Source organism: Callithrix jacchus, chromosome 10 (assembly GCF_049354715.1).
Source record: "Callithrix jacchus isolate 240 chromosome 10, calJac240_pri, whole genome shotgun sequence".
Taxonomy (NCBI): domain Eukaryota; kingdom Metazoa; phylum Chordata; class Mammalia; order Primates; family Cebidae; genus Callithrix; species Callithrix jacchus.
This window is the reverse complement of record NC_133511.1, coordinates 90649521-90673710: the sequence shown is the minus strand read 5'-3', so window position 1 is coordinate 90673710 and position 24190 is coordinate 90649521. Positions and strand designations below refer to the sequence as shown.

At 33.3% G+C, this 24190-nt stretch overlaps 1 protein-coding gene across 4 annotated transcripts in view; it reads right to left on the bottom strand.

Moving 5' to 3' along the window:
- Positions 1 to 3122: 3122 nt before the first annotated feature.
- The window catches only part of LUZP2 (leucine zipper protein 2), a 580317-nt gene continuing 559249 nt past the window's right edge, over positions 3123 to 24190 (bottom strand). For all 4 annotated transcript variants that reach the window (XM_009007842.4, XM_078339265.1, XM_002755108.7 and 1 more), the window contains 2 exons: positions 7633 to 7710; positions 3123 to 6828 (listed from right to left, as the gene is read on the bottom strand). In XM_009007842.4, coding sequence (XP_009006090.1) covers positions 6730 to 6828; positions 7633 to 7710 — 177 coding nt within the window. In that variant the 3' untranslated portion in view covers positions 3123 to 6729. The remainder of the gene's footprint in view (positions 6829 to 7632; positions 7711 to 24190) is intronic.

The window sequence follows — 24190 nt, the reverse complement described above, 5'->3', positions numbered from 1 at the left end:
AAAATGCAATTTTAAAAAAAGATCTCTAATTCCTCATTAAAAAAAAAACCTGTCTATGTATTCATTGTGGAAAAAATGAGTGTATCTCACTCTTTATACTGCCTCAAGCCTCGGTCAGCTTCCTATTCCGTTACTTATATTAAGTTGAATACTTAAAAACCGGCTGTTTTTCCTCCAAGGAGAATAAAACATGAGAAGGTGTATTCTCTTTCAAGGTACTAGAATTAATTATGTCAACTTAATAATCATTTACTTTTTTGGACACACCTTGCTGATCTCAAGGTCTGCTGATTTGAAGAACATTTATCATCTATCTCACACTTTTTCAAACATGTAGATATTAATTGAGCTAATATTCATTACAGTACCTCCATGGTCAATGCCAAATAAAGGCTGGAAACACATCTAGTAAATAATTCGTTTTTATTTATGACCCGTCTACTTCAGCAAGATCTGTTTCAGGGATTAAAAGGATGTATTTAAAATTTCCTCTTCATTATTTGTCCCCCGAACCCCCCAACCCCTTATCCATATTGTTACTGCTTCGACTACACTTTTTCAAAATCACCCAGACTCTCATTCTTAGTGGTTTTTATAGGCAGAGTGTTAGCATCACATTTTACCCATGATCTACTACAGGGTGCCTTCTCTCGTTCTCATCTTTGATAGAAATGTGGCCCAGGAAAACATGCTCCTTCAGCAGTTTACCAGGTACAGAGGTCACCCGCCTCTTCCAGGAGCTTCAAATCATCCTGGATTTTCTGTGAACAAATATAGGCAGAAAAGGGAAATGCATCCACACGACACTGACTTATGATGCAAATTCTCTAACCTCTCCACAGGCAACTTGAATCAATAATTCTAATTGATGCAGGGGTTTTCAAAGAGAAGGCGAGAGAGAGAATGCTACAAATTTAAGCCCTAGAAATTAAGGTACGTGGAAGAATCCTACATTTTGCGATCATTTATATATAACAGAGACAGATATCCTAGCTTACAGGAAATAGGAAGCATGATTCTCCCATATGATGCTTTCATTTTTTGCACAGCACTAATTAACAAATATCTAGGTATGCAATTCAAGTTTGCACTTTCAAATATTGTTACCTAGTATCTAATACTAGAAAATTTCTTTTTTGAAGGTTTGAACATCCATACAAATATTATCTTTTTATTAATCTTAGCTAAATATCATTTTCTCCATCAAGCTTATGCACAGCTAAGACATTCAGATACTCCTGCCTCCACCCTGCTATAAAGAGAACCCACATTTGTATTTATTGCAGTAATGCATTTATCTGTGTGCTTCCTTCGTTAATTGTTGTCTTTTTTTTTTTTTTTTTTAATCGTAAATTCCATCAGGGCAGGGTCTGGGCCTTTGCAGGAGAAGCTGTATGTTGAAGTTGTTAAGCATATGGATTCCAGTAACTCATTTCCAGGTCCATATCTCACCTTTTCCTCTTCCTAGCTGTGTGATTTGGGGTAATTTAATTGCTACTTCTCTATCCCAACTTCCTCAACTATGAAACAATGATAACTGTAATACCGATTTCTAAGAATCCTGAGAATATTTAATACATTTTTAAAAATCACCTAAATGAATGGTGTAACTGAAACATGTTAGTATTCATAGTTATTACTTGTGCTTACATTTGGATCCTCAGTAACAAGCAGAATAGCAGGCACATATCAGACCTCAAAGAATGTTTATTGAATGATTGAATGGATGACTGAGTGAGCAAATGGGAAGAAAGGATCCTAGAGATCCTCTTGATCTGTGACTTTTTTTTTTTTTTTTTGAGACGGGGTCTTGCTCTGTCACCAGACTGGAGTGCAGTAGCACAATCTCGGCTCACTGCAACCTCCACCTCCTGGGTTCAAGCAATTCTTCCACCTCAACCTCCCGAGTAGCTGGGACCACAGGCGCGTGCCACCACACCCAGCTAATTTTTTTGTATTTTTAGTAGAGACAGGGTTTCACCATGGCCAGCATGGTGTCGATCTCTTGACCTTGTGATCCGCCCACCTCAGCCTCCCAAAGTGCTGGGGTTACAGGCATGAGCCACCGCCCCTGGCCGATCTGGGACTTCAAATCATTTTAGACTTGGATTACCTTTCTCCAATGAAAGTATATGCAGATTATATATGCCCCAAAAATACATTATATAAAATAATAAATACTCCAGTTGAAGATGAAGGGATTATAGAAATCCAGAGTCCTAGCCTCTTGATATTCATTTACCTCTTGGCAGCCCTAGAGTGATTTTTACTAAAGGGCTAGGTCTCTGCAGAATGTAGAGGAAAATCTCTGTTTTCAGCCAACTGCTTAAGACCCAGTAGATTAGGAAATGAATGCTAAAAGAAGTCAAGAGCCCTGTTCATGTCCAAGTGTGTGTCAGGAGTGGATATCCATTAAAGACTCATAAAGTCCACATGAAATATATCTATTGCATTAATCTGCATTTCAAAATTTACCCAGGAGATTCTTATCTGCTCTGCTTAGAAAGGCCAAGCCACAGACCTACAGATAAAGCTTTTAGAAAAAAAAAAAGATTAAAAAGTAGATAATATAAGAACAAAACAAAACAACAAACAAAATAAATGCTTATTTTTGGTTCTTAGGTTCTCTCTTCTTATGCCAATACATGCTCCCTTGCTGCTCTCCTGTTTGTTCTCTTGCTGCTTCAGCATCTAAACTAATTTATTCAACAAATATTTGAGCATTTTCTATGAGGCAGCTAGCTCTAAGCACTTGAGATTAATTTGTGAGGTGATGGATTTGTTAACTGGTTTGATATAATCATTCTACTACATGTGCGTGCATATATAGAGATACATCACATTGTACCTATTACACATCAAAATAATTATTCATAAGTTAAAAATAAAAATTTAATTTAAAAAAGACAAAATCCCTGTAACCATGAAACTCTCTTTTTTTTTTTTTTTTTTTTTTTAAGGAAAGCACATGCTAAATATAAGATTTCGGGGGTCATTGGCAAAGAAAGATTAAAGAAACTTTCAGAATGTTATTTAAGAAGAGTTTTTAGATGCTGATATATAGAAGCAAGTACCATTCATATATACTTTTTCAATTAATTTATGTAAGATAATATACATTGTAGTCTTGTAACAATCTTTATTGAACAAAATAGGCCATCTTTCAGCATCTTTTATTCTTCATCATTCAACTGTTAATATTATATAACACAATCCAAATGAACACATAGTTTGGGGAAATTTAGGACTATACACATAACTAAGAAAACGTCTCCTAAGTAAATAGTATATGTTTTCATCACTCTGTAGGTCTGGCCAGTTTGACCTACTCTATGGTGTCAATAATTATTTCAGTCTCCACTGTGATTAGTGCTAATTACAATACCTGAGCTATAAAAATAAAAGATTTCATTATAGCAAAGTTCACAAATATTGTTTTAGTTCAGTTATCAACATTGTGCATCTAAAATAGTAAATGTATCCTTTACATATAACTGTCTTAGACTTATAATTGAGGATATGTTATGAAACGTGTATCTGAAACAGCACGATGATGCTAAACAGCTGCATACAGAATGAAAAAAAAAGCAATCTAGTGTTTTCGATATTCAGATATTTGATATTACATGGAAAACCACATCCAGATGAGTGACTGAATTATTCACTTTTCTTCTGAGCATTTTGGCATTAGATAGACACAGCATTCATTTAAGCTTAATGCATTTTAGGAACGGGTTCAGTTTACACAGTTATGCACATAAAAGAAAACACAAAGTCAAAACAAATTTCTAACTTACAAACAAATACATCAAACACATAGCATTGATTAGTATTTTAAAATAACTAGAAAGAAATACAATCGTTAGTTCTGGTTGTACCTCTATTAAAACAAGTTATTCCATTAAAAAATATGCTTTTTCTCAATTCATATTTTTCAAAATGTAAGTAATCTTTCACTGCTCATCATTATAGATACATAATAGAATTATACTATCTATAGTCAACATTTAGGTTGATATTTTTTTCCATATGAGGATAATTGGGATTTAAGGGTTAATTTTTTTAAAACAACATCTGTTTTAATTATAGCTGCTTATTAAAAGATATAAGAAATGGCCCCTCTCTCATAGACAAATTCACAAATGTAAGAGAAACATTTTAAACTTACCTGGTTCTATTTTAAAGCAATTGAAGAACTGAGAGAAATAAAATGTGTTCATCAAAGTGGAGTCATAGAACATACTAAAAAAGAGTCTCATACTTAGCTATTAAAATGAACTCTTAAAAATATATTTAAAGGTCTCCTGCTACAAGTTTCTTTTTAAAAAAATGATGCAATGAATATAACACAGTAAACCTTGCTGGAAAAATACACATTATATGGATCCAAAGCCCACTTGATCAAGCCAGGAATTAATAAAAGCACATTGGGTATACTGTCACAGACAAGAATAGGAATTTGGAAAACAGAGAACATAAACAAAAATGAAGCTTGATGAACACTTGATTAATATCAACCTGAGCTCTCACCTTTCAACATGTTATCTCTCATAACAATTTTAGAAAATAATGGCCTGATTCTCCTTTTCTTTTCTCAATCCCAACATGCTTCAAAACATGCTGTGCTAAGATGACAAGGTGAATAACTTTCCATAGGATCCACAGGGCCTCGGAGAGAAGCTGTGCCTCAGGGTGGAGGTGGGAGACTGAACCCAAATTAAAACTAAATGATCTGCTACCCTTTCATAAACCTATGGAGATGGTTAAGGCCCCTAAGTCAGTGGGAAAATTAAAAGGAACAGGACTTGGGAGAAGAGTAGTATTCCAGTTTGTATAATTAAATTATTTTTAAACATATGAAGGAGTCAACAGAAACCTCAGACCTTGATCTTTAATTTTATCCTGATCACTTCTGAAACCTCTAGGAATCATCCATAAAGCTAATTATCTTTTTTCCTTGGGTAGCTTGTTTTATGAAAAATATAGATGTCCCTTGACTTACAATAGGTTACATACAGATAAATGAATCAAAAGTTGGAAACATTGTAAGTCCAAAATGCATTCAAGAGACCTAACCACGGAACATCATAGCCTAGCCTACTTTAAACCTGCTTAAATGTGCTCAGAACATATACCTCATCCTACAGTTGGGCAAATCATCTAACACAAAGCCTATTTTATAATGAAGTGTTAAATATTTCATGTACCATGTATCACTAGCCCCCCCATAACAAAATTCAAAGTGTGTAGAGATATGAAGGTTTCACAGAATAGTCAAAAAATTGCTAAGTCGAACCACTGTGGTAGGGATTTGTCTGTGCTAATAAATGACACTGAACTATTCTGAAAGTTGAATTGCCAAATGAATATATTATAATATTACTGTTTCAGCTAATGATATTCTCCAATTCTTCAAATCCTTAAGTTTCTTTAAATATGCTATTTTGATCAGAGGTATGCTATTATATCTCAGAATTTAAGTTCATCTATTGATATTTTTATTAACTATCTTCTAGAATACATGGCTCCAAATGTATGTATGTGGCTTGACAGATCCATTCTGTAAATTTAATGGTTTCATATGCTTTCCACAGTTGTAAAAAGGGTCTAAACAGCAGAAGTGACTTTTCTGTGCTGACAACCTGAGTCTTTAACTTTGAATGCCCTATCAAACATGTGAATCAGATAATTATTCAAGTGGTCAATTCCTCTTGCTTGTGAGCTATGTTTCAATTATTCATGAGTACATTTATTTGATTAGTGATATTCCTATAGAAAGACAGAACTCTTAAAAATTAACACTGCCATTGACTTGTTTTAATAACACATTGGTTTTCAAAAAATATGCATCTGGGTTCATTGAATGAACATGACTATTTTACTTTCATCAAATCCCTGTTTTGAAATATATATTACCTGCTTACATGTTTGTATTTATAACCCACTCCTCATTCCACATTACATTACCCAACTTCATACCAAAAATCCTGGCAAGTATTTCAGACAACTTGGTTATTAACTTGGAGTAATTCCAGTAGACATACATAGGAGATGTGTCTATAGAATGCCAAAATATATAAATGTGTCAGAAATTTCGTTATCCATCCAAATATTTTGTCTATATGATGCCAAACATACTTAATGAATTCTGAAAGCTGACAAAATTCGACAGAATTGTCTTAGCATTATTTAGACAAATTATTATTATTTCAGAATAATACCAATACCAATAGCAATAAACATAATCAAAGAAACAATGTATTTAGGTTGGCACAAATTCCAACCTTGAAGAAAATGACTTCAGTTGGCTCATGTGGACCAAACCCTTAATGATATGGTTGTAATTTGGATTTGAGAATACTGAGAACCCACATATTTTATTATCCTCCAGCTGATTTTGACAGCTACATCATAGAAGTACTAGATATCCAAATGAACCAGAAGAATTACATGTTAGATACATTTGAGTTTAAAACAGACCAATTTATATGGGGCAGTTTACCGATGACAACAAAATATTTATGACTGTGGATATTTATTTCAATTAGGTTATTGCTTAAGGATCATAATTGGTCTAGAATCTTTGAAAATTTATAGACTACTTTATAAAGTTACATAAAATTGTGAAAAAGTTGCATGCTTTAGAAACTTAGTATTTCCATCAAGCTTGTGGTCTAAAAAGAGTATGAAGACAATAGTAAATGGATGTTTTTAACAGTTTCTTAGTATTTACAGTATTTTTTCTTCTCTCGCTGCCATCCCTTCAAAACTGGTCACTTGTTTTTCTTTTTTCACCTCACATTCAGAACAAGGAGGCATTTGCAATTTCTGTTAAACAATACAGAAAAGACTATTTAAGAATCAAAATAAATACATTTTAAGGTAAAAATTGAAAAGCCTAACAGAATAAGAATGAAAATTCATAGATCTCAATAAGTGTCTTAGAGAAAATGAACACTAAACAGAAATGAAACAAATGTAAAGATGTTAATTATGTTTCATGAAAGTAAATAAAAATATTTTTCCCCAAAAACGGCAAGTTATTATTTTGAAAAAAACTTTGCCCAAACCATTCAATTCTGATTAATCTAATTCAAAGTTTGAGTACGTTAAATCTAACTCAATGCTTTAGTATTAAGTGAAATTGAAATAAATATTAAGAATGTCAATGATACAATATTTTTGGCCCAGTGTAATACATTACAAATAAAAATTCAGAATTAAGCTCTTAACTTGTCTTTGTTTTGTTTTTTTTTTTTTTGTAAGCAATATGCACTTCTTTTCATCTCTGCTTTTTTCAAATCCTCTTTAAGCACCTTTGTCCAATATTTCTTATCACTGATCATTTTGATCATCCCTGTTTATTTTTGTTTTGTTTCCTGGTCTGTGGAAGGGAAGATGTAAGTGAGGGAGAATTTCCCTCACCCTTGATCTTCTGAGGGCCTCACATAGTCAAGCCAAAATCTTAGTAGAAAGCTGAGCAGCTATGGAAAAGCCCAGGGGCACCAGGCGAAGGCACTATATAGCACTAGCAAGTATAACATCCGACCCCAGCTAGAGCAAAAGAGAAGAGGGTTAAATACGATAGATTCAAGAAGTTCTTTCTGACATGAAAATACAACGAACAAATACCTGTGGGATAGGCTCGGTTTCTGCAGTGGCATTACTTGGGGGACTTTCTTGGTGCTTCATTGAACAGGTTCTGCCCTCCTACAAAAGCAGCAATTGAAAATACGTCAATGAAGTTAAGTTAAATAAAGAAAGGGGGGTTAAGAAAGCCTCTTGAATTCTTCCTGTTGAGAAGATTCTATCACTTTGATCCATACTGAAAAGGCAAGCTAGGGACAAAACCCATAACCACAGCAACAGGATTTCAAGGAGAGATCAAACATTCCTGGCTGGTTTGGGGATCACAATGGGGCTTATGGCAGTCAGCTACTACAAAGAAGTACAAGTCCAGTGGAAAGTTATTTCCATGTAAAAATATTTAAAAAGAAGTAAAAGATTACAAAACTACGATATCTGCAATGCATCTAGACTCTATGATTTATATATGTCAATTATTTGAGTGCCTACAGGAATATCAATATTGCAAGCTAGGAAAAAATGTAAATAATATGACCATCAATCTGTATTGCATAAAATCCTCAACATCTATTTTAAAAGATAATATTTCCAGAACTAAGATCTCAAATTTTACTGACCAGAAAAATCTCATCTTACTTATTAGCTTCACTAGTTTTAAGGAAGATGAAGTGTTAACAGTGAAAAAAAAAAAAAAAAAAAAAGGATTCCACTTGGGCTTCACTTCCATTTTAACCAAGGTTAAAATATTAAATCCTGTCTCCCTTCCTTTCTTTCTCCCTCCCTCCCTTCCTCCATTTCTCCCTTCCTCCCTTCTTCCCTTCCTTCTTTCCTGCTTCCTTCCCTCCCTCTTCTCTTCCTCCCTCCCTTCCTCCTTTCCCCTTCCCTCCCTCCCTCCTCTCTTCCTTTCCTTTTTTACTTACTGCTACTTTTCCTCCTTCTCTTTTTTTTCTCTTTATTATATACATACTTTTAAATTAATAGCAACACACGTAGTGTAAGAATCTCCATTTATGTGTGTATGTGTGTTCAATTTCTCATAATCTTTCCATATGCAAGACAGAGCCTAAGAGTTTAATAATTCATGAACACTAGGGCAGGTGCAATGGCTCACACTTGTAATTTCAGCATTTTGCAAGGCTGAGATTGGTGGATTACTTGAGCCCAGGAGTACAAAACCAGCCTGGGCAATATGGTGTGGTAAAACACTGGCTTTACAAGGAAAAATTAAAAAAACAGCTGGGTGTGGTGGCACATGCCTGTGGCTCCAGCTACCTGGGAGACTGAGGTGGGAGGATCACCTGTGCTGGGAGGTTGAGGCTGCAGTGAGCTGTGATCATGCCACTGCACTCCAACCTGGGCAACAGAGTGAGATCCTATCTCAAAAAATAATTGATGACCACTGACATAAAAAAATAAGTTTATTTCCAAGGGATCAACCAGGGGATGGAAACCTAGGTTTACTTTAAACTCTAAAAATCCTGAGTAGAAGATGAATAAAAAGGTTATATATATAGGAGATTAAACCTACTCCAATTCAAATTTGACAGGTTATTTTTACATGCTCCCTATTCTCACACTATGTTGCTCTTAACTGAACACAATCCATGTATCTGTACATTTCTCTGCCCATGTGTGTGCTGCTCCATTCCTTCACTGCAGGACCCTGAAAACCAGCTACTCATATCTGTCATACTTTATTTTTTCTACTAGTATATAGATTCAGTCACCCTTCCCTGCTCTAAAGGTAATGGTTATAACAACTCTAGAACTTATCATTGTTTTTATATGTATAATCATGCTTGGCTCCCTAGTATATTGTGAATACCTTTAAGACAGAGGCTACATTTATCACCACTAGATCACAGTTAGATGCCTACCAAAAAGTGGTAAATATATATTCTCTAAATAAATAATAATTTTTTTTAAATTGGCCATGAAATATTTCCATACTTTAGAATTTTCATAAATGCCTGCTTTCTGTGTATAACCAGATTTATACACAACTGGTTTTTCTAAATAAGTCTATGATACACAGAAAAAGTGAGATTGTCACGATAAGACTAAAAATCAATAGCTGAATTCTTAACAACCTTATTCTAAATACATTTTAATGATCTATTTCTAAATAATTTTTGAGTATTCTAAATACTAATACTGCGTATTCCTTTATATATATAGAGGAACCTTCTACACTGCCTAAGGAGAAAAAGTATTTTCCTTGTGTGATTTAGAATGAGAACTTCACATTTCTCTAGAAATATTATAATTACTCTGTTTTGCTGTAATTAACCAACTGGCTATTGTTTTTATTATTTTTACATTTACCCTTTGAAATGCCCATTAATGATAGACTGGATAAAGAAAATGTGGCACATATACACCATGACATACTATGCAGCCATAAAAAGGATGAGTTCATGTCCTTCGTAGGACATGTAGTATTTAGAATACTCAAAAATTATTTAGAAATAGATCATTAAAGTGTATTTAGAATAAGGTTGTTAAGAATTCAGCTATTGATTTTTAGTCTTATAGTGACAATCTCACTTTTTCTGTGTATTATAGACTTATTTAGAAAAACCAGTTGTGTATAAAATGTGCCTAAATCTGGTTATACACAGAAACTGGAAACCATCATTTTCAGCAAACTGACACAAGAACAAAAAACCAAATACCACAAGTTCTCACTCCTAAGTGATTGTTGAACAATGAAAACACACAAGCACAGGGAGGGGAACATCAAACATTGGAGCCTGGAGAGTTGGGGGCTAGTGGAATAATAGCAGGGGGTGGGATGATTGGGGAGGGATAGCATTAGGAGAAATACCTAATGAAGATGTTGCAGCAAACCACCACTATGGCACGTGTATACCTATGTAACAAACCTACATGATCTGCACATGTATCCCGGAACTTAAAGTTTAATAAAAAAAGGAAAAATTAACGAATTGTAAAACATCAAGCTCGAAAAACGTGGTTCATACAGAAAGTAATTTGCATAGTGTAGGATTTCCCAAAATGCACTTGTTAAGAGTAGAGTTCATGTCATTTAAGTTTAGGGAAAAATTGATTTCAATGTTAAACAGTTGTATTTATTGTAGTTCTTCTCAGACACTTTAACATACAATATCTTAATTTTTTTTATCTTGAATGATCTGATCTCATAATCAAATGAGGTGACTGTTAATAAAATGCTCTATGGTGATAATTCTGTTCTATAAATATAGGGTTTGCATTTTTAATCAGCATGCTAGCAATTCAAATATACCTATGAAATTTGATATTCACTTCATAATGCACAATGTGTTATAAATCTCTAAGAAGGAGATATAATGTAAATATTTCCCAAACCTCTTTGACCTAAAACTCTGTATGTGTAAAGCATCACTTGAGGCCATTGTCATGAGGATACAGTATGGGATTTGCTATGGAATATATTTCATTAATGCTAGCACAGCCAATTCTTTGAGATAAGCCTTTGATCATCTGAACAATGAAAACTTATTACATTTCAACATTAAAGAAAATGTTTTGTGGATAGAAGATGGCTGTACCTTTTTCTGCTACTTTGATCTTATAATGAACAATATCTTTAAGTTTACTCTTTCTGGGCTTCAGAGGCATTGTAGAAATTTCATAAGATGGTTCATAAAATTGTTAGTGAGTCTCAGAGAGGCACCAGAGATAAGGCCACATTACTATACTGTATAGGTTTTGTGCTTTAATAAAGCATTTTACTAAACTTATAGCCTTTGCTGAAATACACCTCAATTTGATGAGAACAAAAAGAGTAGGCTTCTCATAGAGAGTTCCCTCACTGTTACAAACAAGACCTAGACTATCAAAAATTCCAGAAAACTGTTGTGAAGGAAGGCAAGATAAATTTGACCCATTTCCAACATTACAGTATAAAGGTAGTTTTGTCTATTGGTTAAAAGTGCTTTGGAGTGAAACAGACTTTGGTTTATGTTTTCTCCCTGATATTTGTCCACTGATGAACTTGATCAAGTTATTTTTCTCTGGGCTTCAGTTTCTTTGGCTGTAAAATGGGTCTACTTCTTTATGGATTTAATGTAAGGGTAAAATCAGAAAACATAAATAGGTATTGAGCATAGATTAACAAATAGTAAAGATTCTTTTTTCTCTTTCTCCTTCTTTGATTATTGTTAGTACTATCATTAATGGTTAAAAACCAACATTTATGATCAGTTGACACTGACATTAGCAGAATCAACTGTAATGCAATTACCAAACACAGAAAAATGAAAGGAAAGGTAGAGAGAAGAAAAGAAGGAAAGGAAATGAAATAAGAAGAAAGTGCTGAGTCGAGGGGCCTAAAAACATTTCTTACAAATGCTTCTGTGTTAACAATAAACAATATAATATAAATTGTATATATCAATGTTTTACTTTGGGAAGAAAAAATACTTGAGAAAATATAGGTTTCAAGATGACACTAAATTGTGTTTATATATTTAAAGATTTATCCAATAGCACATGGGTTTAGAGTTACAATAGAAATCACTGAATACAGAATTAAACCAATGGGCCTACTTCTAGGGAAGCTCCCTTGGAAACAACATAATTTAATTCTTCAAAGAAAACCTCTTCATTTAAAAAAGCTACACCACATTACAGAGCAAGAGGTGGGGTCACTGAGAAAAAAAAAGGCACTTAACTGCAACTATAGCCAAGATCTAAAGAGAGTAGCCAATGTTATCTATAAGAGTAAATATAATTCTGTAGAAAAACTATTGCCACAACTTTTGCTTCTGCAAATGTATTTTTATTTTTGCCTTTATGGCCATACAAATGAAATCTAAACAATCTAATAAATTATCTTTGTTACCCTTAAATTACCTGAACACTAAAAGCCAAATTGAGCTTCAAAAATGGTTCTATACTTTAATCATTCATTCCACAAACATTTACTGAGTTTCTATTATGAGCCAGGCAGCCAGGCACTGACTGAAAATAGAAAGATGAAAATAGGCAAGATCTTTGATGTCAGTGGAGGTTATATTCTCGTGGAGAAAGCAAAAATACATACATAAACAAGAACATATAAAAGGGAGTATCAGAGAGATTTAAGTATAATGATGGAAAGTGCCTGCAGGTCACATCCAGTGGCAACCTCTATAAGATGAGCGCACAGGCTTTGAGGTCAGGCATGACTATATGCAAGTCCCAGTTCTTTCACCCACTAATTTTCTATCAGGGGAAGTTCCACAATCTCCTTGGGCTTTAATTTCATCAGCTGAAAAGAGGGATATTGATATCCATCACAGACAATTTCTGTAAGTCTTAAAGCATAAATTCAATATGTTTAGTGTATTTGCATGACATATTTTAGGTACACAAGAATCATTTGTTTAATTAACTCAGGTGCCTAAAACCAGTTACTCTTTTTTCTTTCCATTGCTTTTAACTTTTTATGCTTTTTCATCATGTGTGATTTAACATTGTAAAATAGACATATATATATATATTTGAAATAAATTATGATAATTTTGTTTCAAATTAACTGTTTACATATTTACTATACAACTGTCTTAATTGTTTACATATTTACTATAGATTAGAACTGTGTACAGTGATACCAAGATACAAAAGAGTTATGTTTCATAAAACACATTGGTCATACCTCAGTAGGTTTAAAGTTTTTAAAACTCCAAGACATGGCCACTGTTAATTGTGCAGAAAGTGTAAGATACACACATCTGCCTTACATGAATGGCTTGGTGTTGGTTTACATGAATAGGGCTCTGTTTTTCATCTGTGGAATTTTTGGGCCCTGCCACAAGGAACACTTCAAGGTCACAGCTAAAGGTGACTAAAAAGAAGGGAAGGCTTCCAAGATGTGAACTGAAGGACAATAGGAAAGTATATTCTTTTTCATTTCCTCGGGTAATTTCTAATTTTAGCCTAGTAGCACGCAAATACACACACACATACACAAACACACCACACATACAATGCCATTATCAAACTTATATAGGAACTTATTATGTATCAGAAACATATGATCTTTAATTTTTTTAATTTATAGAAAAATAATTATTTTACAACACATATTTTAAAGTTTCAAATGCTAGTTAAGGACTTAACTGGGATATTTTGACAGGCAGGATTCTAAGATGGTCCTCGTGTTTCTTACCCACTGGTGTACAAAGCTTATATAACACCCTCCTCTTGATACGTTCTCACAGGCAGACCCTATGAATGTGATGGGATATAACTCCTATAATCAGGTAGTTGGTTGACTTTGAGTTAATAAAAATAGAGATTATCTAGATAGGCCTGAATTATCAGTTGAACCTTAAAAGGGGTAGGCCTTCCTGAAGACAGAGAGATTATAGTAGTATCATAAGAGGACTAATAAGAAAGGGATATGGCAAGGACCTGGTAGTGGCTTATAGAAGTTGACAGCCACACCTGGCAAAGAGCTAGCAAGACAAAGAAGTCATGTGTTCAAAAATAAATCAATTCTATCAACAACAGTGTACTCTTGGAAACTGATTTTTCCTAGTCAAGACTCCAGATGAGGACATTCTACTGTCCAACTTCATATATTCAGCTTTGTACATAATGAAAACTTTCCAGACTTTTGATCCACAGAGAATGTGACATAATAAATTTGTGTTTTTTTAAGCTATTAAGATCATGGCTATTTGTAATGGAAAACTAATGTAGGTGCAATAGTAAAAGACCTCTATATCTCATCATGTGAACCTAAAATATCTTATTTTTGTTTTGCATTTGCTTTGATTATTAAACTATAGTCTATGGACTGGCTCCATATTTTTTGAAGGTAGACACTGGATAATTTGTAAATAAATACACTTCTGGGGTATGGGTGATATTTAAATAATTTTGTGAACATAATATACAGATGAATTTAGGTGAAACGATAAGTTAATCTTTTTCCCCATTTGTCTTTCTCCTTTACTTCTTTTTGCTGCATATACTGCTGGCTCTTCCTGTGTTTCATAGTGCTCTTCCCTTAATGTTTTATTATCTAATCTCTTTAGTCCTCATTCAACTCAATCCCTAAACCAGTAGACTCCCATTTGGATACATAAAACCTAATAGGTATGCAAACATATATTACTGAGACAACAGAAAGAAAATAATAGAACCGTAAATGCTCATATATTTATTTAAATAAATAAGATGTAAGTTGCTTTATTTCTACAATTAACAAAGAATTTAAACCACTGCACTCATTCAGATGGCCACATGTCAAGAAACATCCTTGATATTTCACATAAGAGCTTCTTATAAAAAATATTATAAAATAAAAAATTCCTGCAAAAAATTATAAATTAAAAAAAGATGTACAGTATGACCAAATAAACAACTAATGTCTTATTTCATTCCAGGTATAATTGTTTGCCAGCTACATGATATGAAAAGTAATTCCATAAACTGAATTGGACCTACTGAATATTGAAATGTAGACATGTATACCCTGTCACATTTGTTTATACAACCACAAACATATACTGTGTATCAACCACTGGGATAACATGCTCAAGTGATAAAAACTGTTATTACTCCCAGGTGTTGCATGTGTAGCTGGAGTATGAAAATTGAAAATAAAGGAATGTTAATTGATGAATTAGTACACTATAACTTAGCAGGTATCTGTTATGTACCAGATGCTAAAATGGATTTGACATATATTTCATGTGATTCAGTCCTCATAACAATACTCAGGTATTTTCATTTTTTTCACCCATGAGGACAAGAAGATCAAAGAGCTACATACCATCCTCAAGGTCATAAAGTTATTGCTGTTGCAATTAAGTTGAAGTCTCTCTTGCTGCAAATTTGGGATCTTTCCAAGATCTATATTCCCTTTCTACCATTTTATTATTTAATTATATAATATTTTAGATTTTGATAGCACTTCATATGTTGCAATCTCACCTAACAACACAATTTGTGACAAAAACCAAAAAATGTTTCTCATAATATACTTTTGCAATATTCTACCAAGATCCCAAAGTAAATGGTTGGTACACTTTTGGGCCTGATGAATCAGTGAGATGTATTATATGAAAAGAAGAAATGGCTAGTTAGGGTAATCACTGATTTCTTCATGAAGGAGGAGCAGAGGCTTGAGTGATGAATAAAGCTTTTTGAGGTAAAGTCATGAGTACAAAAAAGTAGAAGTAAACATTTTGTAAGTGGGGGATGCATCAAAGGTAACAATGGTGAGGTAAGCTGAGATGGGAAATACTGAGATGATTAGAGTAGGTACAGTTCAAGAACTCTGAGGTAGCTCAAGCAGTGGTGTTTATACTGAATCCAGTAGTTATTAAGTGACAATCATATTGGAAACACCCTCCAGTAACATGCCTACTTTTCTAATACACCAATGCTTTCTCTATGTTGGAATCTAAAGAGATTTATGAACAGCCTCTACAGTGATCATCATATAATACTTGTTCAAACATGTCATCAGTATGACTCTCTTCCTCCAGTGAAAGATTTGTAATCTGTGTAATTTTTATTAGCATCCCTCTCTCACTTCCAGAACTTGTCAAGGCACCATTTTTCTTCTCTCACATGGCTGACAAGAAGTTGAAACTTGGCTACATCTGTCAGAAGTTAGGTTCTGATATTCAAATACTCAAAAATATAGAGTTCCTAAGATTATTTCATGACTCTATAAATAAATTAATTTATAAAACTGAAAGAACAATACATAAAAGTTCCTTTTAAAAATGACTCATAGTCTTGCTGTGCCTGAAACCTACACTACATGTAATCAGAGCATAATTAACTTTCCATCCCCAAAATTTAGTTTTATCACTTTAATAAGAATGAATCTCAACCCAAGGGATAATAAACCTTGAGAGTTTTCCCTTTACATGTACTCACAAGAACCTAGAAAAACAACAAGGACAACACCTTTTATAGTTTTAATTGCAATATATAGGTTCATTGCCTCAACTGAGAAGATTTTCAGGATTATGGTATCTCAGCTTTGAAAATGAAACTTGCAGATGATAGAAACAGACAACCTCTCTGTGGGTAAGCTCTAAACAATTTTTCATGAAACAATTCTACATGTTATAGTTTTCCCTTCTCTTTCAGAGATAATGGCATTTACCTTTATTTCATTTCCGGATTGTTGAACTATACTTTTAGCTCTCTCTAATCTCACCTTTCCCTAATCCAAACTGATCAGCCTCAAGAAAAGTCCTCCTAAAATGGATTTTATCCTATTAACTCACTGCATAAAAATCAATCAAAATAAAATAAGAAAAAATGTATCACCCATGCAAATATGTGATTTCTCATTGCCTATAGAATAAAGCATGAACTTAGTTAAATAGCACTTAAGATCATCCATCATATGGCTGCACTTAGAGACCCCTCTTCTAACACTCCTAACTCCATAGAGAATGTCATTGCAGCAGGATTTTACTTACTCTTCAAACTTGATGAGCAAGTTGAAAACTTTAAATCTTTGCTCAGGCTTCTTTATACCCCAAATGATCATAATGCATTACCTATCTATAAACTCCCAGCTATCATTTAATAAGCAGTTCAAGTTATAAAGCCCCAAAGGTCATAAATCTTGTGTTGAAAAGTTCTATACTGCCAACTCTCATGCCTCCCCTTTCCACTGAGAACATTACTGCACAATGCCCAAGTAAATGAAAATTTGCCTTAATTTCAAATAGCCTTTTGGTTATGCATAACTAATAGGAAGAGTGGGAAGATTTTCCAGTCACAAAATAAAAGAAATAAAATTTCCCGAGAAAACAAAGTATAGTAAAACATTCTGAACTAACTTCCCTGAAATCTTCCTTCCCACAAATGCTTATTTGGAAATCTGGAGGACTTTTATGGTTAGTATAAAAAATCAAATTCTGCCAAATTTTCATTGCTGTTCCACTTACTATTTGTGCTAAATATGATAAGTGAAGAGGCAGACAAAGAAGATGATGGGTGAAATTAGAAGGTTGGAGACTGTTTTTTAAATAAGACGTACTGTAGCAATGTGGTCATTAGATTCTCTTTGATGAATCATAGTGAAGGTGTATGAGAGGGCATTAAAACAATGAATCTTTGTCATCTTCTGTGACTCACAGATTATCTTTTGACTATGACTGTTAAATAAATACACAAACACAAAAGTTTTTGTCACACAGATATATTATTTGCCTTATTCCTCTACCTGGAGTAATTATTGAAATTTCATTCTTTTAATTTTTCCTGGTAAAACCTGAAATGAAATTGTAACTTTGGTAAAGAGACAAAAAGTGCTATTTTACATAAGAGATTTAATGACAAATAAGAATAAGTTTAAACCCCAAGGGTGAAGAAATCTATGTTTAGTCAATATTTAAATTCTTTAATCTGCTATTTATTAGCTTTTTGGCCTTGGATTATTCAATTTTCCTCAATCTCAATTTTTATATTTTTAAAATGAGGAACAATTTTGCTCATAAATATTTGTAAGGAATAAATAAGGAAATCTATTTAAATACCTATCTCAGTACCATTTAACCACTGTGATCTGTATTGTATATTGCACTAGCAATGACAATGATGAACATGAAGATCAGTATTATAGGCAATTATGACAGCAGCCCATATGCTAATGAAGTTCTTTCACTTGACCCTTAATAAAGATGTATGAGGTGATGACTGTGTGCCAGGTGCTGTGTGGGACCCAGGTATGTAGTTGACAATAACCTAGACACAATGTATGACCAAAATCATCACTGACTTCAAGAACATTTGGCTCTTTCAAGCAGCTTTGCCATATTTTAAGGTACATAGTTTGATGTTAAATATTTAAGAAGTAATTCATTAAGTGAATTATGTTTTGTAGGAAGTCAGAACATGTTTCTCTTTTTTACCATGCCTGTCAATGTTATCTCCAAACAAAGCACTGATTCAGAGACTAGTTTGAGTAGTTGGTTATGATTATTGTTTTAAATGCTAACATTAAATCTTAATAGAGATTTTGAGATTTTTGACTTTCAGATGAACATTAGAAATCTGTGAGGTCATAAATGTCAGCAAATGGAGAATTAAGATACACTGTCAAATGTTTCAAGGGCCATCATGCAGGGAGAAAGGCTAGGCATAGTCTGTTCCTTGAGTGATGTGTCTAGGATAAGAAAGAGGTTAGATTGGGTCAATGGAAAGGACAGCATGTCTTAAATTGAGATACAGTTCAAAATAAAATGAACTAGAAATGATGTTAAGCCAAAACAGCCACAATCTTAGGCTATTTTCATGAAATAGATGGGTACAGTAACCTCTGAGACCTATGCCAAATTTGAAATTCCGTGAGATTTTTATGAAATAGAGTAGGTATGCCAATTTAGTTTTCAAGTTTCACAAGTTAGTGTACGTTCTATTGCTGGACAATAATGCTTTATTTTCTTAAGTCTACATAGGAAGCAGTTGAAAATTTGAATAGTTAAAGAAATTTACTTGCTGCTCCTCACCCTTTTTTTTTTTTTTTTTTTGATCCCCAGGCTGGAGTGGAATGGCATGATCTCTCAGCTCACTGCAACCTCTACCTCTTGGGTTCAAGAGATTCTCCTGCCTCACTCTCCCAAGTAGCTGGGATTACAGGTGCACCCCACCAGGTCTGGCTAATTTTTGTATTTTTAGTAGAGACGGGGTTTCACCATGTTGGTCAGGCTAGTCTTGAACTCCGGACCTCAGGTGATCTACCCTTCTTGCCTCCCAAAATGCGGAGATTACAGGCATGGGCCACCATGCCCGGCTGCTGCTCATGTTTTTTAAGAGTCATCATTAACATGTAAAGAAAAAGATACTGAAATTAATCACACAGGAAATTTATATTTAGCAAGCAGTTATAAAGCAGTAGATATGTAATTTAATACACACCATCTATTTAAATGTCAACATAATTCTGTAGGGTGCATAATACTAATGGTATTTTAAATATAAATGCCAATATAGATATTATCAGAAAATAATAATTGTATATGTTTCTTTTTCATAAAGGAAATCAATACAGGTGGAATGATAAAAAACAATAAAATAGACTATATGGTATGTGAACTGAAAATGTCTAACCTAGTGGAAAGAATATGTGCTTTATAAACAGGGAGACATGGGAATATATTCAGACTACATTTCCTTCATGTTTCAAATGAATAAAGTTGAAGTAATAATGTTTATCTTTTAAGATATTTGGAAATAAACTGAGTTCCTGGCCAGTGAGAAGTACACGATCTGCATTCAGAAAGGTTAGTACTGAGTCTGGTTTCTTCACCTGTTCTTTCTGATAGTCCTGTTCTTCATGTTTGCTATTTATTTAATAGGGAAAGGGAATTGTATTTATGGAATTTTTGTGAAGGTTTAATAAAGACAAAGAACATGGAATAAAGCTCCTGATATACATTATACGTTCAATAAATTATATGTATTTTTATTATCGTGGAACACTCCCTGAAATTATATATTTAACAAGTGGTGGTTGTTTACATAATGATTAATGAGGTCATTCAGTTTTGGAAGAAATGCAGTTCTACATTAACTTATATTCCATCCACATGACATTGAATAAAATGGTATGATCAAATTATACAAAAATAGAAATGCACATAAAACTGACAAAAATAAAATATATTAAACTCGGTATCATCAAATGTTGAAGCAAAATGATAAAGTTGCAGAGGGCAAGACATACAACTTTACTGGTGTGCTTTGACATTTTTGTTGGTTTCCTTTTCTTTTCATTCTTTTTTTTTTTTTTTTCACAAGGTCTTGCTCTGTCACATAAGCTGGAGTACCCTGGTGCGATGATATCAATGATAGCTCACTCTAGCCTCAACCTCCCAGGCTCTGGTGATCCTCCCACCTCAACCCTTCAAGTAGCTGGGACTACCAGCACACACCACCATATTCAGATAGTGGGTTTTTTAATTTTATTTTTATTTTTGTTTTTTTGGTATTCTTTATAGAGGCAGGGTTTCAACATGTTGACCAGGCTGGTCTCCAACTACTGTGCTCACAGGATCTTCCCACTTAGGCCTCCTAGAGTGCTAGTATTACAGTTATGAGCCATTGCACCTGGCCCTGAAGGTTGGTTCCAAAATAAAGGCCACCTATCTGTTTGGCCATTGTTGTAACTATCTATTTTTGTCTTTATCATCTCCATATCCATTCTTTCTACCCCTCCCTCTCTTCCTTCCTCCTCCTACCCTTTCTTCCGTTTCTCTTTTTCCCTTCCTTTCTCCTGTCCCCCTCCTTTTTCTTTTTCTCCTTTACCACTGTTTTTCTCTTTTTGATTTTCCTTTTTTCTTATTTTTCCCTTTTCTTGGGGGATATGGCTGATATGTCACTTTCCAATGATACATTACAATCTATATAATAACTGCTTATCTGTGTACAGCTGGCCTATAGCACAATATACAGGTTCATGAAAATATAATATTAAAACTTGATAAATGCCTAAAAACTTAAGCATTTCATTCCTTATCAATTTCAAACTCAAATTCTTTTTCTTGAACTAAAGCAAAAGTTCAGATGTCCTTTCTCTCTATGTATGTATAATTAAACAATATAATTTTAATTGGGAAAGAATGGATAGAGATGTAATAAGTTGTAGTGAATGATGAATTAATTATTCAAAAGAATCATTTTCTGTCTTAAAATAAACCAAAAAATATCAAATATTAGTCTGGAAAATTATTTGAAACAATACAATCAAAGGGTAACACAGGTCATCAAAATACTTCAATAACCCCAATTAAGTAAAATACAACCTAATTAGGAAAGTACACAAGATCTAGAAATTCAAGTAATATGCAAATTAATCAGGAAAGCATGCATAAATTCAACTGCTTCAATATGCAATTTACTCATTCAATTATACAGGAGACCTAGGGAGAAACACAGCTGAGTCTGTAAATTATGAAGTAAAATAAGGCACAAATACATCTTTATTAAAATGATTAAACACTGCCTCCCAGATATACATCTTCACCAACACATCTAGAATAACCTATTTGTTTCTGTGATTTCTGGCCATAAACTGCCAACTGACACAATATTATATTATGACCACAAAAGCAATCATGGTAACAACAAAAGTATGTATTTAAGAAAAATCTTGATATTATATAATCTCTGTGTGTGAAAAAGAACACACAATCAGGATGTAGTGCAGGAGACTCTAATACTGTGATGTCTCTAGTACTTAGTAGTAGTCCCACTGTAAGGCAGGAAGAATAAGCTATGGAGTCATGCACAAATGAATTTGAGTCCCAACTCCATTTCCTACTATTTGTGATAATATGGGTAAGTTCATGAACATTGAAGCTCCTGGACTTTTATATCTTGTGGTAAAATAAAATTAGACAGCAATAACAAAATTGCCAATGTCAAAATTTGACATAAGAGCTAAAAAACCAACAAAAAATAGACTATTATATTTTAATAATATTTCAGAAAAGAAATTTATTTTGAAAAATAGTCAAAGGATCCAATGACAAAATAAATCATCCTGAGACAGAGAGAGAGAGAAATAGATGGAAGAAGAGGAATGGGAAGAAGAGGAGGATGAGGTTAAGGCAGAAGAAAACATATTAATGAAAAATCCACTAATATGTTGTTATTTGGGTTTTTATTTTATCTCACTTTTTCTTTGTACTATTGAAAACTTCATCATAGGACAGCATTTGCCTATGGAAAAATGTTTGGGAAATACCAATTTAACTTCATTTTATCTCATTTGTTAAAGATGATAATGACATTTACATTCAAAATGTTTATATCACAGTAAAATAACATAATAAAGGTAATCACAGTAATGTAAATAAAGAGGTAGTCCATTTTTAGTTAGAATTGTGCTACTATCTGAATATTTAAGTCCCCCCAAAATTTATATGTGGAAATCCTAACTCACAAGGTGATGGTATACAGTACTGGAGCCATTGGGTGGTGATTAGGTCATGAGAGTAGAGCCCTCAGAAATGGTACTAACTAGTTCCCTTTTAAAAGAGGCTTCAGAGACATAATCTTACCTCTTCTGCCATGTGAGATTACAGTGAGAAGATGGCTGTCCCTAAGCAAGTAGGCCTCACTGAACACCAAATCTGTCAGTGTCTTGAATGAGGACTCCATAGCTTCTAGAACTGTGAGAAATAAATTTTCTTTTGTTTATAAACCACCCAGTCTTTTGTTATGGTATTTTGTTACAGGAGCTCTAATGAATGAAGATAAATTCTTTTTACCTTCATTCATTAAACTTGGGAAAGTTACCTCAACTTACTGAGGTTTGATTCTTTATCTGTTAGCTAGACAAAATGATACCTACCTCAGTTAGATGCTGGAAGAGTTGATTACATTTTTTGAAACAGACAGATTCCTAATGGAATATCTTGCATATATTAGGTACTCATTTTAGTTTCTATCATTCATCTCCCTTTTTCAGTTTTCTTTTCCTTCAATCAAAATTTCTCTATATTGCCAATAAATTTGATTCCTGTTATAATAGGAACACTGATACTCACTTTAATATTATAATTCTGTGGTCAATATACTAATTCTGATTATTACAAAATCTTCTTGATATTGCCAAAGAATTTATTGCTAGAATATTTTCCCCCAGTTGTTTCTTCTCCTTTCCTCCTTTTGTGTTTATGATTTAACAGGGTAAGAAAATATTCTCAATAATCAACCATTTATCCTTTCTTGAGTAACTTTTATGTTGAAGAATGCCTTTTATTCTTTCATTTTCCTCCTCAAGGCAGAAACATCAGATCAATCAGCCCATCTAATCTTAGTAAGGTATTCAAATGCTTCATAAAGTTTTCATTTTGATACATTCATGTGTATGACTTCAGGGCAGATAACCCATTTGGAAATTATTTATGGAAATAAAGTAGTATATTTAGAATGACTTTTTCAAAAGGGCATGATGACTGAATTTGCAATCACTGAAATGATTATGAAAGATAATGTCCTCTTTGCTTTTTATTTTTAATTATACTCTACTCCTGCACTCAGAAATAAAGAATAAAACTTTAAGAATAAAGCAGATGGAATAAGTTTTCAGAAATTCATTGCCAAATTTTCATTTACTTTGTATCTCTGACCTTGCCAATTGTTGTAACTCTGTTATTGTTATCGTATACTTCTTTCTACTTCACTAAAGAGAGCAGTCATATCTCTTATGATCTGTCTCTAAAAGATTAAAATAACTCAGAATAATTAATGCAAATATACAACTGGTAAACCTGAAATTCTACCAACAAAAAATATTTATGATAAGTACAGAAGTCTAGCTCATTCTACATATTTAAATGAGACTGGACAAGATAGAAGCTTAAAACAAGCAAAATTTTTACAGTATTATGAAAGAAAAAAAGTAAAATTAAGTACCATGCTACTTAGAAATACCAATGCATTTTGGTTGAAATTTTCTGTAATGCCAATTTATGTAGGAATGGATTTCTCATATTTATTACAGAACAGTACTTTAGTGCTGGTTCAATATTTATTAGTTCAGAAACTGAAAAGCAAGAAGTTAAAAGATTGAGAATGTAACACTGAATCAAGACAATGACTCCAAAATTCAGCTGATGGAGCC